This window comes from Saccostrea cucullata, unplaced genomic scaffold (genome assembly GCF_032062105.1).
Source record: "Saccostrea cucullata isolate Sc308-1 unplaced genomic scaffold, CSIRO_AGI_Scuc_v1 ctg907, whole genome shotgun sequence".
In the NCBI taxonomy this organism is placed as follows: Eukaryota; Metazoa; Mollusca; class Bivalvia; order Ostreida; family Ostreidae; genus Saccostrea; species Saccostrea cuccullata.
Genome location: NW_026935419.1, coordinates 115,740 through 140,018, shown reverse-complemented (window position 1 = coordinate 140,018; position 24,279 = coordinate 115,740). Strand labels below are relative to the sequence as shown.

The window sequence follows — 24,279 nt, the reverse complement described above, 5'->3', positions numbered from 1 at the left end:
ATGACATCATCAAATAGTTCATTTGGCACAATAATTCAAATTTGTGTAAAAAATGTAAACCAAGTGTAAGTAGTGACTAGTTAATTTAATAACTTGGAGTATTGTACAATACCTGTATAATATAATCCTCTTTTTATGGCTGTTGTCATTTAGCATATTTTTTTGTTTTTCTCAAGAATATCATGCCTAGTCTCTCTGGCAATGTGTAACCAGGTCACGTGATCCTCACATCCAGGTTAACTTGATGACGCGACCTCTAAATATAGAATGTAGTCTCTTCATTTTATTGTACCTCCCCTCGCTTCCCATCACTTCCGTTACGTTCCAAAAATTAATTCCCGATGTTTCATTTAAAAATGTTACGAATACTCAAATTTATTTCAAATACTGCACATGCACCTGACGAATGGATGATGTAACCCCCATCCTCCGGCTTCTGAGAATTTTTATTAGATACAAAAACTTATCAAAAATACATTATTTCCACAGGCGCTTGACGTTTCAGTTTAATCTTTCTTTTTATAAATAAAAAAATCCCTATACTATAATTATTATATAGTATATATGGAATTTTTTTATTTATGAAAAGAAAGTTAATCATAGTATAGGAATTTTTTTTATTTATAAAAAGAAATGTTTAAAACGTCAAGCGCTGTGATTATTTACTAGTCTATCATTTTAATAACATCACAAGTTTCGATCAAATATCCGGACTTATCACCGATACGTAGTTAGATTTTATACCATCAGCGTAGTTTGTACGCTTTCGTACTCTAACTGTATAATGTTATTCGATAAAGCTTTTTGTGATCCTGATTATTATGATGATGTCGATAGTAAATAGTGGTGTGACACAGACGTAATAATACATTTTCTTTCAATTTTGTGTCATTTTCAGTACATTTCACAATGGCTGATAACGAAGCAAAGGGACGAGAATTAATGCAAGAGGCAGAGAAGAAGCTTTCTTCCTCCAAAGGATTCTTTAGTTCACTATTTGGGTAAATATTGTTTATTTTGATCAAAAGTGGACTTCGTCCAAAGTTGACAGACGAAAATACGTTAGTAGAATACTTATTTACTAAATTTTTACTTTTGCAGGAGCTCCTCAAAAGTGGAAGATGCTGCAGACCTATTTGTTAGAGCTGCCAACATGTTTAAAATGGCCAAAAAGTGGGCAGGTATGTGTATTTGCAAAAAAGAGAGAAATTTCAGTCCATGCGAAAGTTTTTTGGACCACAGTCCTATGTAATCAATGAACACACAGGACCAATCAAATTTTGTCAGACGGAAAACAGCTTTTCTTTTTACCAGGGATCGCTCCTTAATACTTAAGACAGACCATCATGATCACAGACTCCATGCGGTTTTAATCACATTCATTTATGTATTTGTGATATTTTTTACTAAAAACAAACATTAAAATGACTCAACGTCAAAATAGTATTTAAAGTTCAAAACCGGACACTGAGACATCGAACATTCAGGTCTGGTGTAAAAAATGATCAAAACATTGGACCAGAGGAGACTGATGCACAATGGTCAGGTCTGATGGTCCGATGTCTTTCGCATAGACTGATATTTTGGGATGTAAGTTTGTAAATATACAAGTACAGCTGTAGCGTATAATTTAGGATAGATACCATATCAAATTTATATCTTTCAGTTTGGCTGATTTAAGTCCTTATTTCAAAGTCTGTTTTAAAGATACATGTAATTATATAGAATGTCAGATGGAAAGTAATATACAGTAAAACACAGTTACAACGAAGTGCCAGGGACATATGATTTTGATTCATTATAAGTCTAATTTAACTGTTAAGTTTACAATATATTATGAATGAAAATCACTTTCCTGTAAGTGTAATTTCATTGTAACTGTGAAAGTCGGTTGGCTATACATGTACTTGTGTTTTACTGTATTGCAGCTAAGCTAATAAAATGATTAGAAATGTTTTCTACATAAACTTGCATATCAGTTTAGATCAGAGTTATCTTAATGTTCAGATTATATTTTGTTTTTATGGCTTGTCAGCGGGTATCTTATATTTACAGCTGCTGGGGAGGCATTCTGTCGAGCGGCCGAGTTACAGGTTCAGTTAGGCGGCAAACACCAGGCAGCCACTGAATACGTCAACGCTGGAACCTGTTATAAAAAAGCAGATCCCAATGGTAAGGTTAAAGCCAACTTGAATTGTGTAGAGGCTAAATTTTTTTTATTAAATTGTTATAATGTGATGTGTTCTTTCCTTTTCAGAGGCAATCAACTGTTTATTAAAAGCTGTAGAAATTTACACTGATATGGTATGTGCCTATTAATACAGTAAAATATGTTTAAAAATAAATGTCAGGGACTGAGGATTTTGCTTCATTATAGGCTTAATTCTTTCACACAACATATTTTAAATTCATGCGGAATGAAAATTCCTTAGCTACAAGTGTCAGTTCAGTAAAAGTGTGTTTGCTATAAGCATGTTTTACTGTATATTTTGACCTAGGATATTCCTTTCAAAGATGAGACTCAAAGCAAAAATTTCACCTTTATAAAAAGAAAATGTTTAGAAAGGGGGAAATGGTGCTGAACATATAATATATACTCATCTTAAATGGGAGAAATATACATGTATTTATTAATGTTTTATACTTGGTATAAAGTTAAGCTTGAATTTTAAACAGGGTAGATTTACCATAGCAGCTAAACATCATGTTTCCATTGCTGAAATCTATGAAACAGATATGGTGGATATTGAAAAGGTCAGTTACATTTAAAGCAACATTTTAATTATTACAAGTGTTGGTTTGTTATACATATGATAAGGGATAAGTAGGTACTCCCAGTAATATCCATAATATTTGGTAAAAGCAGACTTATTTCCTTTCAGGCAATCACAAGCTATGAACACGCTGCAGATTACTATAAAGGGGAAGAATCTAACAGGTATGTCTCTGCTTGTCCCTTCTTGTGTTAGAATTCTCTATCCAGACCCTTACTGCCAGTTGAATTGGAAGGTGTCAGAGTATTCATTTAATTTGTCCAATTTTCTTTTGACAGTTCTGCAAACAAATGTCTAATTAAAGTTGCCCAGTATGCAGCACAGCTTGAACAGTATGAGAAGGCAATATCTATCTATGAAGAAGTAAGTTACTGTAGATCACTGAATTTTCATGTTACCTTATTTTCATGTTATTAAAGTTGTTTTTATAAGGGAGACAGAATTTTAAAGAAGTATGGTTTTGTTGTATTTAACTTCTACAAATATTATAACTAATACAAAATTTAACATGTCAGAATGAAATTTTTGAGAGCAGACAGTCTCAGGTAGTTACACGAAAATAAATTTCTTGTGAATATTAAGTGATTTTAATACAGTACATCTGTGTGTTCGTGGTCTGGCATTAAAACAGTGCATGCCATGTTTCTTCCTCATTGAAATTTTGCAAATCTGATTGGTAGATTGGTGTGTCCTGCATGGATAACCAGCTTCTGAAGTACAGTGCCAAGGACCACTTTTTTAAGGCAGCTCTTTGTCAGTTGTGTGTGGATACACTGAATGCTGAGCAAGCCATTCAGAAATATGAAGAAATGTTTCCACAGTTTGGGGATGCCAGAGAATGCAAGCTTCTCAAGGTAGGATGTTCAAAATAAATCCAGTATTTATGTTTTTTTTTGTTTTTTTGTTTTTGTTTTTTTTTTGAGGGTGGGGGGGGGGTTTACAAGGAAATGTAAGCACCTTGAGGAATTTTTTTTTCTGTGTCTATATATGGAAATGCCAGAGAATGCAAGCTTCCCAAGGCATCATGTTTCAATATTTTAAGTGATTTATCAGTGGGAATTTTATATGATGCAAGCTTCTCAGGGAAGAGTGTTGTACAAAGTGTCAGTTCAATGATTGCACACTAAATGTGCAGAGTAAATAAGGAAATGATAATTCATTAATTACTTCCTTTACATATTTCTTTTTTTTTCATTTTAAATATACATGGAACAGGGAAATAAACATAACTTGTTTGTCTTTGATGATTTTTTTTTATAGACTTTGATCAGTGCAATAAATGAAGAGGATATTGATAAATTTACCGACTCAGTCAAGGATTATGATAGTATATCCCGTCTGGACCAGTGGACAACAACCATGCTGCTTAGAGTGAAGAAGAATATCAGCGGGGAGGATCTTAGATGATTTTCCCTCAATGTTCCCCCCTCTCCCCCACACACAGGATTACTCTCAGACATTCTCTTTTACGGATTTGATATCCCTTAAAGGATTTTTCTTACTTTCATAAGCTTCATGTCAAAAGCAATGTTGTGAAGATTTTCTGTGGAAATTTGAGCAAAATATTCAATTTGTTAGTTTATGACAATATATGCAACATTCTCAATACCTCTGGTACATTGTTCCGCTGTTAACGTGTTGTTGGATCAACGTGAATGTGATATGGCATTGTCATGATATTCAAGACTTAAAAGTAGAAATGTGAAAAACATTTGAACTGTTATATTATATGTTGTTGTTTTTTCAAACCTCAAATTGTCAAATGATAGATAGTTTAGTTATTGTTTTCTAGTTTTAATGGTAGTTGTACATGTAGATTTGCTTTTGATGCTTAATAATTTTCTGTGGACACAAAAGATAGCTGTGTGCATTCACTGCACACAAATCTTAATTACTATGAACTTCATATGGCATTTACTGTATAAGGCAAAAGCATTACCTGGAAAAGAGGAGAAAAAACTGTGCTGTTACAAGAACATGGCAAAATTTTGTTTCTGGAATCCAATATTCTCTTTAAATTTGATATTGATTATTAATATTAAATGCTGTATGTTTTTAATTGATGATCCGAAAAAGTTTTCTGTCATTAAAATAATGATCAGTGCTTTATATATTTTATACACGTATCATTATCAGATGTAACTTGTTATTATACATTACAAAATGTACAGAGTATGTGTCAGTCAACTTGTGAATATTAAAGCTTTTACAATTGAAAATAAAGTTAAAAAGCACCAAGTTTTAAACTCTGCTTCAAACTATAAATTTTGGAGAGGACTTATACATGTATAAGCATTGCCTACTGTCCAATCCATTAATGATTGTTCAAAATAAAATATTTTTTTAATTAAGCGTATTAAGACATAACTTAAAATTGTAAAATAATGAAAAGTTTTGAAAAATAATGATTTATTTTGGGAATCATGAACCACTCAGAACATTTGGGCCACTGTAAGGATAATCCTGAATGACCACTGTGATCCTTATTTCAGTGAGTGAATTCTAATGCTTACTAATTTGATGAAATTGCATCTTCATTGTTCTGGATAGAAAAAATTCTATCGAGTACAGTTTAACTTCAGTATCTCAAATACCATGGATATGTCGAAGTGATGTGGGAGTCCCAACCACATATTCTCTATTTTTCCATCAATACCTTAAATCCTTGGATATCTTGAAGTTTTTTCTCAGCCCCATAAGGTTCGAGATAATGAAGTTTGACCATATAATAATGGACTTTGGCCCTCCAATTGCAGCACTTAGTTATTCATAATGGACAAAGTATGGACAATGCAAGGAATTGTAAAAATAACAAAACCAAACTACCCAGTATACTTTAATGCAACATAAAATCATTGTCTTATAAATATATCCTGTTTACAACAACATATCTTTCATTTCTCTTTTAAGAAATGGTAATCTATCACATATCTTTAACATATTCATTACTTTTCATACTTACATTGTATCATAAAAGCTAGAATGGCCATTCCCCGTTTTTCAGATCTTGTTCCAACATTTCATCATCATAACTCATGTTTTGTGAAAATCAATAAAAGTTCAGCTGCATTTGTGTTAAAATGTATGCTACTGGATCACTTCTAAATACTGGACACATTCAATCATAATTATGAAATTATGTAGATTTTACAGTCTTCAAGATGAAAAAAACCCACACGTATGTTCAGGTATGTCAATTATTTTCAATGCAAGTTTTAATGAACACCTACAAAAATGACAGAAATATAACTGTAAATGAAATCCCTCTTTTTTTTCAGAATATCACAATTACAGTCACCAAGAAATGAATCAGTCTTGAAAAGATACACATGTATAATACAAAAAGCATAATCAATGCCAAAAATTTAATACAGGTATTTTACAATTTAATTGAAAGATGAAAAGTATTTTTGCTTGGAAAGAAGGAAATTTTAAATGCACGTTTGATACATGTATATCATACATGTATATCATCTGCTAAAAGGCATCTTAAAATGATTCAGTATCAGTTTGTAATTAAGCCTATTATGCAGAGGAAAAACTTTTACGATGGAATCTATTCCCCCAAAACTTTTACGATGGAATCTATTCCCCCAAAACTTTTACGATGGAATCTATTCCCCCACTCAACCACTAAAGGAAAATGAATTGAAAACAGTTTACTCAATATACAGGTAAATGTACTACCTTTGCAAATCAAATACTGCACTTAATATTTTTTTGTGCTTTGAAAGCACATAAACAGAGTCTGCACTTAAATATAAAAAAGCCCCTTTATATATGTTTTTTGCACTGTCAGCCCTTATTTGAATCTACAGATATGGATTATCACAGCCGTTATAATGACCTTGACCCCTTGTGATTATTGCCCTGGGCCAGGTGGTTCCGGCTGGACGGGGCTTCCTGGACCGTGACTGTGCATCTCTGGTTGATATGTCAAAAGTACAATCATCACCCAAATGTGAAGCAACACCTGAAATCATAAAACGAAATACATGTAAATTGTTTTATCAAAGAACAAATTGATGAAATATATCAACAATGAAACTTTACACTTCCATGTATGTTTGTTCAATCACAAGAAAACATTTCTTGTTTTAAAAGTGGAGCAACTCAACAATGAAAAGGCAAGCATCCTTTAACCCATTAATGCACCTCTTATCATGTTGTGGAAGCAATATATGAAGTGAATTTTGACATTTCTTTCTTAATTTGCTAAGGGTGGTAATTTACCAGAGGAATACAAACTTTTCACTTAGTCTTAAACTATCGGGTACCTTTTTACAAAAGTTTTGGACAAGGTAAAGTTTGACAATTCAGACTCAAATTTATGATAGGCTTAGTCAATGATCAAGAACATAGGGTAAATTAGGCACTCTTGCTACAGAGGTAATACATGATCAAAGCTAAGGGTATATACATACACATCAATGATCAATGTTACTGTATTTCCTTTAACCAAAATTTAAACATACAGGTGTAAATTTAGAGTACACTTGCATTAAAACAAAGGTTAGAGGGGGAAAGATATTCCTTTAGTAAGGCAGCATGATATGGCCAATCCTACAGCCAGTTTGTGTATAAACGTAACTTAGGAACATCCTTAAAGATTTGCTCTGAAGATTTGACTGATAATTACACTAAACACCTACCATGTACATCAGGATAAACACTCTGGCAATAGGATACCTCCGGAGGAATACTCCAAGTCTTATGCTGTAAAATAACAAGACGTTACCATCAGATTTATGGGAAGTTTTAGTTATTTTGGTCACACACATACACTTTTTTCCCAGTTACCGGTAAATGCATTCACTATGTACATGTAATAACTTATTATTTCTTGCCTGAATTTGTCAATGACATTAGCAGCCCTCTTCATTTTCTTTGTGACTTCATGATCTGTGGGTGTCTCCCTCATAAAGCCTGGGTACCTCTGTCGGACTGCTGTTTATAAACAAGACAGACAGAATGAAACACTTGTACCGTATTTAACAACCTACTGAAGAGACACATCATCAGAAAAATTCTGGTTCCTTTTCATTATATTAAAAGCAATTTCAGAATACAACCATTATATACAGCACACAACTCTATTAATTCAACCAAATGAGTTATTGATACTTCTTAACATAAAAGGAAGAGTTTTTTTTCCATTTCATTAAGTACAGGGTATTTAATAAAAATAGCAAATTACTTGATCAATTGGAAGAATTTCCCCCAAGTTTGTATTGAATCTCTGAAAGAAACTCAAGTCTACATGGAATGCCTACCTTCTTCGTCATCATGTACATTGACAACTGTGGTGTTTGTCCTCAATGAAGAGGACTGGATATCCTTGTATTGTTGCTAAAAAAAAAATTATAAAAAATAAAGTATAGGAGCAATATTAATGTACTACCATTTAGGTTACCATACCTGAACCAGTAAGTTAGGTATTCTCTAGAAATCAATTGAAAACGCACACAATATTTTTGCTCTACAGTTAAGTTTGAACAACTTCTTTGCAAATATAAGAGACAGTGGCCTCTTTAACTTAGATCTCAACACTCATAACACATTACATACATGTACTAGTTCAATTTATCTATAAAATGCAGACAAATATTTTTTTTTTAGACTTTTATTTTATTTTAAAATAGACTTTTATTTCATTCTTTCTTAATTAGAGCTTCTTGATTATTCAATTAAGAGGCCGTGTCAGTAACCATTGAGTATTGTATATAAAGTGAGTGGAATGTGGAAAAAAATATTTTGCTTTAATATTTGGGTGCATGGAAGTATAGTTGAATGTCCTTTCAAACATGAGTTATTTGGGTCACATCTTCCTTGTTACCATAGCAACGGTGATTTTAATGCCTGAAAAGTGTGAAATTTGATTATTGATAACCCTGTCAAAATTAATTACAGAATCAAACTATGTTTTTCTTAATTTCAATATAAATGGGAGATTTAATTTTTCCCATGTTTATTTTAAAGCATTGGGGCCTACTTTGCTTTGTTTCTACCAAATGCTGTAAAATCAACATGATTTTTATAAATATTTTACACGAAAACGCAACCAAACTCTATCATAATCATACATGCAATAGAAACTACGAGCTTTGAAGTTATAAATCCAATAATAAAAAATGGTAGTTGGGTACTCTATAGCAAATAATTTGATTTAGAATGAACCACAAATATGAAAACGCGTGAACGATTATCTCCCTTTTGTGGAACTCTCCTGCTGATAAAGAACAGAAAGTTGCTGTTGCAGCAGAAGTCGGAGAAGAAAAACACCATGTAAAGACGTATAAAGCAGGTCTTGTGCGGTTACAGAGGACATGACAGCATCAAGAGTTTGTAGGTGACTGAAAAGTACTATTTATAGTCCGAAATATCTGACGTTTTCCTGGCTTTTTAACTATTTCTATATTTTACGTGCGAGGAAAACGCCATAACCGGCGCCTTTACGAAAACTTGGAATTCCAAGCAAAGGCGGCATTCTCGGGTGTATTTTCGATACTTGCAATTACTTGTCAAACTCACAATTTATCAATAGTACAATGCCTCTAGTACTTACCAATATAGTTTTTATGGTTTGTTTGCAAATATATGATCCATGATCCGATGGAAACATTTTCTCTGACTGTCGAGATTTGTTTTCATTTCGTGCGTTTACAAATTAAAAAAAATATACAAGTCCTGTATCGAAATGATGAGTGATTATTTTCTTTTCATTGTTATTGTCAAGTACTAAAAGCATTGTGCCATTGATAAATTGTAACAACGGCATTTAATGCGGTTCCCAGGTATGGGAAATCAACTCTGACTGGAAATGGCGAAATTTCCAGTTTTCGTAATGGCGCTGGTTCTGACGTTTTCCTGGCACAGAAAATATTGAAAAAAAAAAAAAAAACTGAAAAATGCCAGATATTTCAGACTTTATTATTTAGAGCATATTCATCAATCACTGATAAGGTCAAATTGGTAGATTTCCAATCGTGTATGTCTGCATATTAGTGTTCTTTTGATAAGTAATATTTCAAACAATATTTCATAAAAAATTCATAGCCATACCCGCTATACCTCATTATCTCAGGTCTATCAATATATATTTTTTTGGAGAGCTACAGTTCTGCAGCTACACTAAAACAAGATGACAAAACTTGAGGTTGCTAATATTGATTTGAAAAGGGGAAGGGAAACAAGGATAACAGACTCAACTCTGGTTTCAAAATTTGCTCCTGACCCTTAAAGTGGAGGGGAGGGGAACCAGGATTTATGAATTTTAACTACAGGAAATTTTGACTTCCCAAAAAAGTAAGGCGTGGGTGGGGTGCTATTCCTCCTAAGCCCTTGATCAGGTTGGGCACAATTTCTGAATACGATAATTCTGAAAATGTGAGACTAAATTGGAGTATCCCCTTTGTCCAGTTTAATGTCTTATATCATATCCCAGTCACTATATGCTATAGGCTCAAGTAAGTTTGTAAACAGGTCTAAAATATTTTCAGGAGAATCATGATGATAATCAGTTGCAATGTGAACTAACAAATAACCATGAAGTACAAGCAGATCCAATTAATGTGGAACAAATAAAGGTTTGTATTGAAATTTTTACATGTACTGAATTATTATGCCCAAAGAGCATGAACATATTTTTGTTTGTCCTTTCTGTCTATCTGTTGTCAGCTTTAACCTTTACCATGACTTTTGAACTGTGAGATCATATTTTGTATACATAATCCACTAATTAAGTTTTTTTAAATTACACCAACGTTAGTAACCTTTAGATCTTGATCTTTTTGCTAAAACTAGCTTTTCTATATTTGTTGACGCTGGGGGCATACTGTTTCACAAACTTATCTTGCTTTATATTACTTTTAGCATCAGCTTGTTTATTATAAAGAATCAGCAACTATATGCAGTAGGGTCATGTAAATTTGTAAACAGATATGAAATACTTTCAGGAGAATCATGATGATGATGAGTTGCTATGTGAACTACCAAATAACCATGAAGTACAACCAGATTCAAAGCATATGGAACAAATAGAGGTTTGTACTGAATTTTTTTTACATGTACTGAATTGTTTAGAACTACTTTGACCATCAGCTTGTTCATAAGAGCCCAGCCTCAAAGAGTACCAGTAATCACTTTGTTCATCCATTTCTTTGTCGAGAGATAACTCAAATGCTATATGTCCTGGAAACTTCAAACTTGAAAGGATTGTGACTCAATAACTTAAATCCATTTGACCTATGAACTTCATATTTTAAACCCAGACAAGAAGCATAAAATGGGCCCATATTGCTCACCCTGTCTTCTGTCAAAGGTTGTTAAAGACTGATATCATGAGGCACATTTGTGTCATGTAAGCTGTGCTTTTGAGGCAGGTATGAAATGCATTTCAGATAAGACAATTTCATTGAAGTCTACTGTGACCTTAGCATTGAAGTTTGACATTGAGTTAGGGTCATGCACACCACCTTATCATTAGGAGCATTGTATGCCAAGTATGAAGCTGTTCCATGAGGCATATAGAAATACAGACCTGAAAACTCCATCAAATTTTACCTTGACCTTGACATTGAAGGTGTGACTTTGGTTCAGGGCTGTGAAACACTGTCTCAGCATGAGTAACATTTGTGTCAAAATGAACTTGTTTTAAATGAAGTTGTTAGTTGGATTGATTTTGTATCTTTCTTTTGTAGGTGGATTCAACTTCAGACGACAACTTTTCCAAACATCTTGTGAAAGTCATCTGAATGCCAGGATTCTCAAGAGCATGAAGATAGTCCATTACATAGAAGGAAGACCTTGATTATGTATCTTGATGCCATTGGTGAAAAGGCAGAGGTCTAACACTGAAGTGAAGAAAATGACTTGACAGCTGAAGGGAACATGAACAATTTGAATCAGATTTCTGATATGGCTCTTAAAGCAGTGAACTAAAAACATTTTCTTACTAAGTTTAAGATTTTGATATCAAAGTTTTTGGAAGGGGGATATAGGAATCACCCTGTTTGTTTGTCCATCTGTCTGTGGACAACACTTGGATTATACTGCTCTAGCTCTAGTTGGTTAAAATAGATAATATCTAAAATCAAATGTGTCATACTTCTTGTTTACTGTGCATAAATGTACTTTGAAGAATATACTGTATAAGTAGAATTTTTAGCAAGGATTTCATTTTGGCATTATTAGAGAGGGTGCTGATATCGCTAAAATTGAATATTGCTAAAATTTAATGTCTTATTATTTGTAATAGCTTCTTTAATAAACATTTTAAAATCGCTAAAATTACTTCTGGCTAAAAATAAAATACCAGACTTTGGTAGAAATCGCTAAATTTGCATCTCGCTAAAATTTCCACTTATACGATATATTATTATTTCTAGCAAAATATTTCTGAAAAATATTTGACTGTACACTTCAGAAAAAATTCAGTCTCAGAATCAGGTACAAGATATGCTGTAATGGTGCCTAGTTGTGTCGCCTGCGTAGCAAGGGGACTCTTAGGGATCACTTCTCCATTGTTTGTCAGTCTGACTAGCTGACCATCAGTCTATCTGTCTGTCACAATTTGATATGTCATTCCTGAGACACACATTTTCAATGGAAAACTCTTGTTTTACGTTCATATCTGTGATACTTTTAGTGAGCATTGATATTTGACCAGTTGATTGGTCTTTGATAGTAAAATAATAAAAACTTGAAATATAAAATTGCTGTAAACTACATTTTCACAAGCCTTGCTGATGTTAAGGTTTATTTTCATTTGAATAAGTATAAGGTCGTCTTGTGTTTAACAGACACGACTTCTCATTATACCCCCTGTAAACGAAGTTTGGGGGGGTGTATATAGGAATCAGCTTGTCTGTCTGTCTGTCTATCCGTCCGTCCATCTGTCTAGCTGTGCAAACATGTACGGTCCATATCTTTCTTACGGAGGAACATTAGAATCTACTACTCAATACAAAGATTGCTCATGACCTAAGAGTGTGTCATGACCTTGACTCAAGGTCATTTGGGGAAGTTCAAGGTCACTGGAAGAAAAATTTCATTATTTGTGTCCATTCCATATCTTTCTTATGGATTAACTTGGTAAGTTCCCATTTTACAAAAAGATTCCTCATGACCTAAGGGTGTGTCATGACCTTGACCCAAGGTCATCTGTGCATGTTCAAGGTCACTAAAAGAAAAATTGTAAAATTCATGTTTGGTACATATCTTTATTTTGGATAAACTTGAATCTACTACTTCGCACAAAGAGGGTTTATGACCTTCAGCAAAGGTTATTTAAGTTCAAGGGCACTGAAAGGAAAATTTCTTAATATGTGCATGGTCCATATATTGCTTATGGATAAACTGGTTAGTTCCTATTTCACACAAAGATTCCTTATAACCTTAGGATGTATCATTACCTTGATGCAAGGTTATCTATGCAAGTTCAAGGTTATAAAAGCAACAAGTTCCTAATTCATGTTTTGTACATATCTATCTTATGGAAAAACTTGGTAAGTTCCTGTTTTACACAAAAATCGCTTATTGTCTTGTGGATGTGTCATGACCTTGACCCAAGGTTCTTTGTGTAAGTTTAATGTCACTGAAAGGAAAAACTTCATAATTTGTGCCTGGTCCATATCTTTCTTATTGATAAACTTGGATACTTGTTTACACAAAGATCAATTATGACATAAGGGTGTGTCATGACTTTGACCCAAGGTCAATTGTCCAAGTTCAAGTGCACAGACAGTAAAAAAATTATAATTCATGTCTGGTCCATATCTTTCTTAAGGATAAACTTGAAAGGTTCCCATTTTACACAAACATTGCTTTGACCTGAGAACTTGTCATGACTTTAAACCAAGGTCATTTATGCAAGTTCAAGGTCACTGACAAAAAAAATTCATAATTCATGTGTGATCCATACATTCAGTCTATTTTTTAGGCTGCACCTTCGTTTCATTTATAAAAAAAAATTAATGAGCAATTACATTTGCACTAAAATGTTTCAGCTTTTCTCTCTTCTCTTAGATCCATAAAATATTCATGATTTAGCACTTCTGAAAAACCCAGCGGGGGGTATTTTGTCCCATTTGGACAGTTCTAGTTGTTTTTAGGTTTATAACTTGAATAATAAACATGGTACAGCAATGTAAATTAGCCAGTAGACAGAGCATTGGCGTCCCTTTGGGTTGAACATTGCGTCATTTTGACATATAACTTCGACTTTTGTTATGTCATATATGGTCAAGTTTTTGCATATTTGGTCCACATTCTGACTATATTGTATAACTATTAGACATTGTGGAGCAATGGTACTTATTATTACTTCATATGATGGGGTAAGTACAACAGGGTTGACAGTTGATCAGGATGCCATGACCCAAATATTCCACTTGAGAGGCTTTAATTTCTTGGGTGTATGTTTCATGTTTTGCCGATCCTAGTCAAGTCAGTTGCTAGGGTATAATTTCCGTTGCTATGGAGATTTCTTTTCCTATTGTTTTATAAACCAGAAGTCTCTGTCGAGACTGAAGCTCTACTGGTTTGTACTTATAGCAAAGGAAGAGGAAAGTACTTAAGCAGTTGGGAATTGAAACTTACACTAGCTAAAAAGAGAATAATGATCCTTGAATTAGTTTCTTTATGTTCTTAGTGTAGTCTACTTGCATGCCACATTATATTATAATCAGACTAAAACTGTATTTGAAGTAGCATTTGAGAGTAACAGAAATTGCTATCTTTATTAACCAAGGTAAAAATGTTCATTGAAGTCAAAAACGGATATAAAGAATTATGTACCTTAGTGTAGTCTACTTGTGTGCCAAGTTATATTGAAATCAGACCAAAACTGTAGGAGGAGTAGCATTTTGAAAGAATTTCACAGAAATTTCTATTTTTAGTAACAACGCCAACATCGTTCGTCGAAATCAAAAACCGATATACAGAATTATGTATCTTAGTGTAGTTTACTTGTGTGCCAAGTTATATTGCATTCAGACCAAAACTGTAGGAGGAGTAGCATTTTGAAAGAATTTTACAGAAATTTCTATTTTTAGTAACAACGCCAACACCGTTCGTCGAAATCAAAAACCGATACACAGAATTATGTAACTTAGTGTAGTCTACTTGTGTGCCAAGTTATATTGAAATCAAACCAAAACTGTAGGAGGAGTAGCATTTTGAAAGAATTTCGTAGAAATTTCTATTTTTGGTAACAACGCCAACACCGTTCGTCGAAATCAAAAACCGATACACAGAATTATGTATCTTAGTGTAGTTTACTTGTGTGCCAAGTTATATTGAAATCAGACCTAAACTGTAGGAGGAGTAGCATTTTGAAAGAATTTCACAGAAATTTCTATTTTTAGTAACAACGCCAACACCGTTCGTCGAAATCAAAAACCGATACACAGAATTATGTATCTTAGTGTAGTCTACTTATATGCCAAGTAATATTGAAATCAGATCAAAACTGTAGGAGGAGTAGCATTTTGAAAAATTGTTTACAGACAGACAGACAGACGGACAGACGGACGGACGCCGGACGCATTACTATCGCATAAGCTCTTCTGGTCTCTGACCAGTAGAGCTAAAAAGTCGTACATTTTATGGAGATTTTTCTAAAGTACTATGTTTCTGTAGATATGGCATCTAACTGTTAAATATCTGTTGTAATATTAAAAAAAAATTGCCAAAACTTGCTAAAATCCATTGAAAGTGTTTTGAAAAAAATGCAAATTTTGATTTCTGAAAAAAAAAATTTGGACATCCGACTACCAATTTTTATTTTATAATTTCATAGTATTGGGATATATCTTTAACTTTGTATGACATACAATATCTACGGTTGTTGCGTTTTTAAGTATTCAACTTTTGAAAAACTTAATTTTCCACGGATATTCCCATCATGAAAATCTTGTCATTTTTCGGTTGCCATAGCAACCATATCAAAATTTTTAAAAATACTTACAGACATAAAAATATTTTCTTCTGATGCATCTTTCATTATTTCAGTATAAGAAAACAAATTTAGACCTTCCAATTGTTCCCCCCTCTGCATTTAAATATGTCTAAATTTGTATTATTTTACAATGTTTCGTTGAGAATTTACTATGCAAATCACATTTGTTGCCATGGAAACCAATGATGATGAATAAATTTGTAAAATTTGTCTCAAATGTGTTTTTTGTTGTTGTTCAAATATTTTAGGGTGGTTTTTGCCCAATTCAAAATTTTTGACTTTCCATGTAAATCTCAATGGTTACTGACACGGCCTCTTTAAAATTCTAAATTGTTAAGGAAATGAACTTAAAGCAAACACAAACTTCCATATATCTTACTTTACTATGTACAGGATGAATGAACAGTATATAGAAAACATTCAATAGGAGTAAATATTTCATGTGTGCAAGTGCATCTCAATGACATAAACTTGTAAATCACCAATCAACTGGTTTTCATGCAACACGACTGCCTGGTAATTTCACCACTGTTTTTTCTTACCTCCATTCTCTCCAGCTGTAAGGCCAGTGAGTTTTTCTGTGTGCTCAGTGTCTCCAGTGTTGTTTGTTTTTCTTACCTCCATTCTCTCCAGCTGTAAGGCCAGTGAGTTTTTCTGTGTACTCAGTGTCTCCAGTGTTGTATGTTTTTCTTACCTCCATTCTCTCTAACTGTAAGGCCAGTGAGTTTTTCTGTGTACTCAGTGTCTCCAGTGTTGTTTGTTTTTTCTTACCTCCATTCTCTCTAACTGTAAGGCCAGTGAGTTTTTCTGTGTACTCAGTGTCTCCAGTGTTGTTTGTTTTTTCTTACCTCCATTCTCTCTAACTGTAAGGCCAGTGAGTTTTTCTGTGTACTCAGTGTCTCCAGTGTTGTATGTTTTTCTTACCTCCATTCTCTCTAACTGTAAGGCCAGTGAGTTTTTCTGTGTGCTCAGTGTCTCCAGTGTTGTTTGTTTTTTCTTACCTCCATTCTCTCTAACTGTAAGGCCAGTGAGTTTTTCTGTGTACTCAGTGTCTCCAGTCTTGTTTGTTTTTCTTACCTCCATTCTCTCTAACTGTAAGGCCAGTGAGTTTTTCTGTGTACTCAGTGTCTCCAGTGTTGTTTGTTTTTTCTTACCTCCATTCTCTCTAACTGTAAGGCCAGTGAGTTTTTCTGTGTACTCAGTGTCTCCAGTGTTGTATGTTTTTCTTACCTCCATTCTCTCTAACTGTAAGGCCAGTGAGTTTTTCTGTGTACTCAGTGTCTCCAGTGTTGTTTGTTTTTTCTTACCTCCATTCTCTCTAACTGTAAGGCCAGAGAGTTTTTCTGTGTGCTCAGTGTCTCCAGTGTTGTATGTTTTTCTTACCTCCATTCTCTCTAACTGTAAGGCCAGTGAGTTTTTCTGTGTGCTCAGTGTCTCCAGTGTTGTATGTTTTTCTTACCTCCATTCTCTCTAACTGTAAGGCCAGTGAGTTTTTCTGTGTGCTCAGTGTCTCCAGTGTTGTTTGTTTTTTCTTACCTCCATTCTCTCTAACTGTAAGGCCAGTGAGTTTTTCTGTGTACTCAGTGTCTCCAGTGTTGTTTGTTTTTTCTTACCTCCATTCTCTCTAACTGTAAGGCCAGTGAGTTTTTCTGTGTACTCAGTGTCTCCAGTGTTGTATGTTTTTCTTACCTCCATTCTCTCTAACTGTAAGGCCAGAGAGTTTTTCTGTGTACTCAGTGTCTCCAGTGTTGTTTGTTTTTTCTTACCTCCATTCTCTCTAACTGTAAGGCCAGTGAGTTTTTCTGTGTACTCAGTGTCTCCAGTGTTGTATGTTTTTCTTACCTCCATTCTCTCTAACTGTAAGGCCAGAGAGTTTTTCTGTGTGCTCAGTGTCTCCAGTGTTGTTTGTTTTTTCTTACCTCCATTCTCTCTAACTGTAAGGCCAGAGAGTTTTTCTGTGTGCTCAGTGTCTCCAGTGTTGTTTGTTTTTCTTACCTCCATTCTCTCTAACTGTAAGGCCAGTGAGTTTTTCTGTGTGCTCAGTGTCTCCAGTGTTGTTTGTTTTTTCTTACCTCCATTCTCTCTAACTGTAAGGCCAGTGAGTTTTTCTGTGTACTCAGTGTCTCCAGTGTTGTTTGTTTTTTCTTACCTCCATTCTCTCTAACTGTAAGGCCAGAGAGTTTTTCTGTGTACTCAGTGTCTCCAGTGTTGTTTGTTTTTTCTTACCTCCATTCTCTCTAACTGTAAGGCCAGTGAGTTTTTCTGTGTGCTCAGTGTCTCCAGTGTTGTATGTTTTTCTTACCTCCATTCTCTCTAACTGTAAGGCCAGAGAGTTTTTCTGTGTGCTCAGTGTCTCCAGTGTTGTATGTTTTTCTTACCTCCATTCTCTCTAACTGTAAGGCCAGTGAGTTTTTCTGTGTACTCAGTGTCTCCAGTGTTGTTTGTTTTTCTTACCTCCATTCTCTCTAACTGTAAGGCCAGTGAGTTTTTCTGTGTACTCAGTGTCTCCAGTGTTGTATGTTTTTCTTACCTCCATTCTCTCTAACTGTAAGGCCAGAGAGTTTTTCTGTGTGCTCAGTGTCTCCAGTGTTGTATGTTTTTCTTACCTCCATTCTCTCTAACTGTAAGGCCAGTGAGTTTTTCTGTGTACTCAGTGTCTCCAGTGTTGTTTGTTTTTCTTACCTCCATTCTCTCTAACTGTAAGGCCAGTGAGTTTTTCTGTGTGCTCAGTGTCTCCAGTGTTGTTTGTTTCTGTATAAGGCTTTCTGTCAGTGTTTTTACTCGAGCCTCCAGCTCATTCTCAGTAGATGAACTCATTGACTTGGTCATGATCTGATTAAAACCAATAAGAAATCTTATTCCATGACACAATATATCATACAGAGTCCATAGAGAATTCTTTCAGGCTTTAGCATCAATCACTGCTTCATGAAACAATAGATTTTTACTAGGGTACATTTTTCTCGGCCCAAAATATCAAGAGCCATTAACATTTTGTACTTTTCTGTGGATGGTAATTATATGAGTTTAACAAAAACCCACCTGGTTTCTAAGTTTCTCAATCTCTGCCTCTCTGTCCTTGATACAGGTCTGGTAATTCATTTTACACTTCCTCAGCTCCTCTATGTTGTACTGTAACTCCTGTCATATAATGTTTATCTCTTGTTCACAAAAAAATCATTCTCTAATATACCATTTTTTCATTCTTTTTCAATTTTAAAGGAATTCATTCCTTTGATTGTGCATCAAATTCATTCTGCATATTCATTCACCTAAATGATTTGCAAATAATATGTTCAATGTAAAATTCTTTACACTTATTATTTTTTTAAAAAAAATTTCCAATTCTTCAATATTTTACCTTGTACCTGCCCCCCCCCCCCCATTTCTCCCAGTATCCCCACAAATCTTCCTGTTTGACCACTGTGCTTGTTTCTGTTTTACACCTCTACCTATTTTCCCCCCTACAGTACCTACCATTATTTATGTTTTCCTTTGTACCTGTTTCTGATTTCCCCCTCTATGTTTTCCCCCTATACCTGTTTCTACTTCCACATGTACCTGTTTCGGATTTCCCCCTGTATGTTTTCCCCCTATACCTGTTTCTATTTCCACGTGTACCTGTTTCCGATTTCCCCCTGTATGTTTTCCCCCTATACCTGTTTCTGATTTCCCCCTGTATGTTTTCCCCCTATACCTGTTTCTGATTTCCCCCTGTATGTTTTCCCCCTATACCTGTTTCTGATTTCCCCCTGTATGTTTTACCCCTATACCTGTTTCTGATTTCGCCCTGTATGTTTTCCCCTATACCTGTTTCTGTTTCCACGTGTACCTGTTTCTGTTTTTACCCTGTACCTGATTTTTTTTTCCCTGTTTGTATTTTCCCCCTTTACCTGTTTTTGTTTTAAAATTTCTTGATCTGCATCCTCTCTGTTCTTTCTGTTTTCCCCTTGTATTTGTTTTCCCCCTATACCTGTTTTTATTTTCCCCTTGTACCTGTTTTTGTTTCAAGAGTTCCTGCTCTGTGTCCTCTCTCCTCTGTTTTTCACTGTGGACATTGTCCTCCAGAGATCTAATCTGTTCATTAGCAGTGTCACTGTCATGTTGAAGTTGGGTTTCCATGTCCTACATAAATAAACATCATTAATAGCAATATTTTTTTAAACTCAACATTGGGATTCATGCTCTTGAATTCATAGAATTCATAAATGCTCTTTGGTTTGAAACAACACAACAAACAAATTTTTTTAAAGAGACCAGGATAGTTTTTAAACACAACCAACTTACATTTGTTTTCACTTAACAAAGAAAAAATAAAATGAATTTTAATTTACATACTCTTCACAAATAATATTTACCAAAAGCTCCATTCTCAGGTTCTCGACTGTCATTTTGTACTGCTGTAATTCCTCTTTAAACATGTCTCGTTCCTGCTTCACGGAGTCATACTCTAGGTTAGACACACCCATAGACTCCCCAGAGGCCCCTGACCCCTCCCTTAGACTGGCTATCAGCCGCTCCTTGGACTGTAATTCAAAATATGGCATTTCTTAAAGCTAGTCTCAGAGCATCAACAATCCAAAACAACAGACAATATAACATCTGCAGGTCTGTAGCTCACTGAAATAGTATAGATGGACTACAGGTGACCAGTGAGCTACAGACCTGTGGCTAAAAATAAAACACCTCACAACCCTATTTTCAAAGGGTTATAATTTTTATATGTTAAAGGAAAAAAATATTCCTAGAATAAATACATGTGTGCACCTGTAAAATCCTTGCTGCTTTCTCTTTATAATCTGCCAGCTCTTGTCTGGCACTGTCAGCACTCTGCTTGGCTGCCTTCAGCTGATTGGCCAGATCACTTGCTTTACCTGAATAACACAAAAGACTTGTTTTACATGCATCATTGATTTCTATGGAAAGTCTTTAAGAGTGCAAATTATTTCAACAATTCTGACATTTTTAAACTGAACAAATGCAAGTTTATAATGCTAACATGCAGATATATGTACATAGGGAAAAATGTAACATGCAAAGCTCTATTTCAGGATTTTCTCTTGTGTCATGAATTGATTAACTATTGATCAAATTCTTGTTCCTCATGACCTACTTTTCTCCTCCGTTGCTCTCCTGTCTGCCGTTGTCAAAGCATCGGCCAGACTTCTCTGTTCCTGTTCCAGTCTGCTCTGTCGATCAGAGGCTTCTTGCTGTATAAAATGTAAAATTCTCTCTTAATTTTTAATGCTAAAAGACTCTGTATATATAAATCAAATCAATATTTTATTTCAGTCACCTCAATTTTCCCTTTTTCTATTAATATATAAATCAACACACCTGTACTTGTTTGAGGGCATCCTGCTCCCTCTTCAGTGCCCCTTCTACCTCCGACAGTTTGGCCTGAACAGAATCCAGAGCTTGGCTATGTACTCCGGAAGAGTCACTGTGGTCCCGCAATATCCTGAAATACACACAATACATGTACCGTATCTACTAAAATGCTAATTAAATATCCTCTTCCCATAAATATATCTTGCATTATCAAAATTAATGTCAACAACCTAATTAAAATTAGAATCTGCTACCACTTATTAAACGTTTGATAAATGGTAGCAAACTTTAGTGGGAACATCTAATTCTAATTAGACTGTGATGTCACAAAAATAAATTCAAAAGAGTTTGAGGATAAATACTAGAGATTTATTCTTTCATATTTATCATAAACTGTTTAAAATCTGAATACATTTACTGTAAAAGCACAAATGTTCATGTGGATTGAATTTTGTTTATTTCATTGTTAACAATTATCATTGAAATTAAATTCCACATGAAATTTTATGTGACTACAGCAAAGAATACATAGCTAAATGTAAATACATTTATATCTGTATTCGTTATAACCGTATAAAAAGTATTAAATTTACATAGCTGGGGATCCAAGATGACTTTGCTATATCTGTAAATTCGCTATATCCATGTTGGTACTAAACGAGTTTTGCTGTATATATGTATAGGGTTACTTCCAAAACAACAAAATTCAATGCCAACAAAACTATTTTAACTGACATATCAACAAAATTTTATCCCAACAAATCAGTGCTTTCTGTTATGTAGACACTTACCTGCCCCTTTCCTCCTCCAGCTCGGAGATGCTCCTCTGTTTGGATTCCATCTGTTTGTCTGCCTCCTCCAGACGGATCCGGAGAACTCCTAACTGGGAGTCCTTGGCTTGTAGGGCCTCCATTAAGTCCGACTCCCTGGACTGTAGCTCCCTCACCAACTGGTCAGACTGGGACTGGGTCTTCTGATAATTGTCCATCTTCCTCCTCATCTGCTCCACCTCTGATCAAGACAAAGAATTATATGAATGAAATAAAGATGTTTTCAAAGATCACTTACAATTAAAAACTAAAAAGACACAAAAAAATACTAGTAGGATGATAGTTAAAATTTCAATATCATTAAATAAGATGATCTTAAACAATTGAATGCATTAGATAGGGTGAAACACCATCAAATTTTGGATTCACTAATCAGCTTAAAAAGAAAGTGTGCATTCAATTTTGAGTCTTCAAGTTAATGGGCATTTACAGCATTAATTTTCAATTTTTCTGAAATTGCAATCATGAAATAAAATCCTTTGATCTGCAAAAATTTTAATAGTGATCTTGGTGAATGGGTCAAAGGATCGAAGTTTAACTTGTTTGAAGCAAAGAAATTCAAATTTGACAAACATCCACATGGATGCATACCACTTTGTGCATCTTTGGACCTCTGAAGAACAGTTGCCATTTCTTGGTTCAGTGAAGACACTTCATTTTTCAGGAGTTTGTTTTCCAGTTCTAGTGATGAGACTTTCTGTTCTAGTTCACCATGTGGCTCCACCTCCTGGTTGCTATGGACACTGTTGCTAGGACTCTGTTCCATCATGGCGTCTGCCAGGGCGGCCACATCAGTGGTGCCATCTAGCTCAGTGGGACTCCTGTCTCCAGGATCTAAGATGAAAACAAGATCATGAAGTCAAAACATCAAAATAATATGGACATATTGTAGAGATGTCACATAAGAAGTGTCATATTTTAAAATACATATCAGGAACAAGCAGCTCAACTTTCAACAAAGGATAATTACAGTTTTGGAGTAATTGTCAGCTGATAAGTCAAGCCTGAACCAGATCAACAGGTTATATATTGTTTTACATGACATACATTCCAATAGAATCTAAGTTTTCTGTTTTCTTTCATCAAAGGATATATTACGTATTTTGGTCCGTCCGTCTGTCTGTACGTCCGTCCGTCCGTCCGTCCGTCTGTCTGTCCGTCCGTCTGTTAGTAATTATCCGCAACTCCTCTCATACCACTGAATGAAATTTGATGAAACTTTCACATTCTATATATTGCCATTGTGCACCTTCCAAAAGAAAACATTTTTTCACCAGTTATAACCATATGGGAGGCGGGGGGTTTTCTGTGAGCTCATCGCTCACAGTACCTCTAGTTTAGTAATAAAATAATATATTTTCTATAATTTTCAAGGATCAGTATACCTGAGCCTGATGGCAGAGATTCTATGTGAACAATAGATGATCCACTGGTGGAAACAGGGGTGTCACTTTCTTGTATGACCTTTCCACCCTTGTTTGAAACCACTGAGGATGTACTTGATTGTCTGGAATGTCTAGCACTACTGGCCGGTGTGGTCTTCTTTTTAGTCTCTGATGATTCTGCCTTTTTCGTCTCTAATGGTTCGGGACTATTAAGAAAGTCAAACAAAGCAGCATCTGTATCTATTTTCTTCTTGGATGACACATCCTGACTAACACTTGGCTCTGGTGGTGCCTGTTTGGTGGCAGTTTCTGTAGTTTTAGGTTTCACAGTTTTAGGAGTTCCACTAGTCTGGAGTTTGCTTGGTTTTACGGGTGTACTAACGCCATATGAGGAGAAATCACCACTAGTTCTTGATGTCTTGGCTGGGACACTCTGGGACCCTGCTTGTTGTAAGTGTCGTGTTGACAGGGAGGAGGGAGGGGTGTGGCGGCCAGATGTGACGGGTAGGGAGGTATTCAGGAGACCCTCCTCCTCAGTTTTGGTCAGAGCTTGGGCTGCTGACTGGTCCAACTTGTTAAGAAAATCCTCAGCTTTACCTGTCAGTCCTGACAACCATGACATCTTGCATGCTGTAAAGAAATTGAAGATTTGCCAGAGTCTTTGGGTTAAAAAAAAACAAATGTATTCATTTTTTTATCATTAAGTCGACATTTGCAGCCCTTGAGGCCAGCTGAGGGTAAAACATAAGAAATATAACAGAAACGAACTTTTAATCACTTTATAGTTGAATATTTTCGGGGAATACTGGCAATGTTAAAGAAATATCCTAGAATACTTACATCTGGATAACTGATAGCAATTTAATCCAAAAATACGATGTCTTCAAACTTGTCCAGTTGTAATGAAAAAAACAATGCAAGGTTATTTACACGCTTTTCTTTACATGCAACATTCCTTGCAATCAAACGCTAAAATGACCCCGGAAAGTTAAAGATGTGTG

General features: G+C 34.8%; 2 protein-coding genes and 1 long non-coding RNA gene across 5 annotated transcripts; 2 read left to right on the top strand and 1 right to left on the bottom strand.

The window, feature by feature from the left end:
• The first annotated feature begins 795 nt into the window (after window positions 1-795).
• Window positions 796-5,013, top strand: LOC134242766 (alpha-soluble NSF attachment protein-like). Its single transcript, XM_062724889.1, has 9 exons — window positions 796-1,001; window positions 1,102-1,181; window positions 2,056-2,172; window positions 2,258-2,304; window positions 2,677-2,754; window positions 2,883-2,938; window positions 3,053-3,137; window positions 3,455-3,628; window positions 4,035-5,013. Exons 1-9 carry the CDS (start codon window positions 910-912, stop codon window positions 4,179-4,181), a joined length of 876 nt encoding a protein of 291 aa, XP_062580873.1. The 5' UTR covers window positions 796-909; the 3' UTR covers window positions 4,182-5,013.
• A 584-nt stretch (window positions 5,014-5,597) lies between these two features.
• On the bottom strand, window positions 5,598-24,272 carry LOC134242763 (golgin subfamily A member 5-like). 2 transcript variants are annotated; one of them, XM_062724885.1, is made up of 15 exons: window positions 24,119-24,272; window positions 23,279-23,908; window positions 22,485-22,727; window positions 21,855-22,074; window positions 21,070-21,193; window positions 20,846-20,942; window positions 20,500-20,606; window positions 20,091-20,258; window positions 19,729-19,857; window positions 18,775-18,873; window positions 18,415-18,564; window positions 8,048-8,123; window positions 7,622-7,721; window positions 7,427-7,490; window positions 5,598-6,747 (listed from the first exon to the last, which is right to left on the bottom strand). In XM_062724885.1, the coding sequence occupies exons 2-15, from the start codon at window positions 23,898-23,900 to the stop codon at window positions 6,637-6,639; spliced, it is 2,310 nt and encodes a 769-aa protein (XP_062580869.1). In that variant the 5' UTR covers window positions 23,901-23,908; window positions 24,119-24,272; the 3' UTR covers window positions 5,598-6,636. The 2 variants fall into 2 exon arrangements, with proteins under 2 accessions (XP_062580869.1, XP_062580870.1); XM_062724886.1 differs by having other exon boundaries at window positions 7,622-7,718.
• On the top strand, window positions 8,966-11,870 carry LOC134242783 (uncharacterized). 2 transcript variants are annotated; one of them, XR_009986920.1, is made up of 4 exons: window positions 8,966-9,119; window positions 10,274-10,360; window positions 10,730-10,816; window positions 11,474-11,870. It is a non-coding gene; the product is annotated as an uncharacterized LOC134242783 (long non-coding RNA). The 2 variants fall into 2 exon arrangements; XR_009986919.1 differs by having other exon boundaries at window positions 8,966-9,123.
• Window positions 24,273-24,279: the final 7 nt, after the last annotated feature.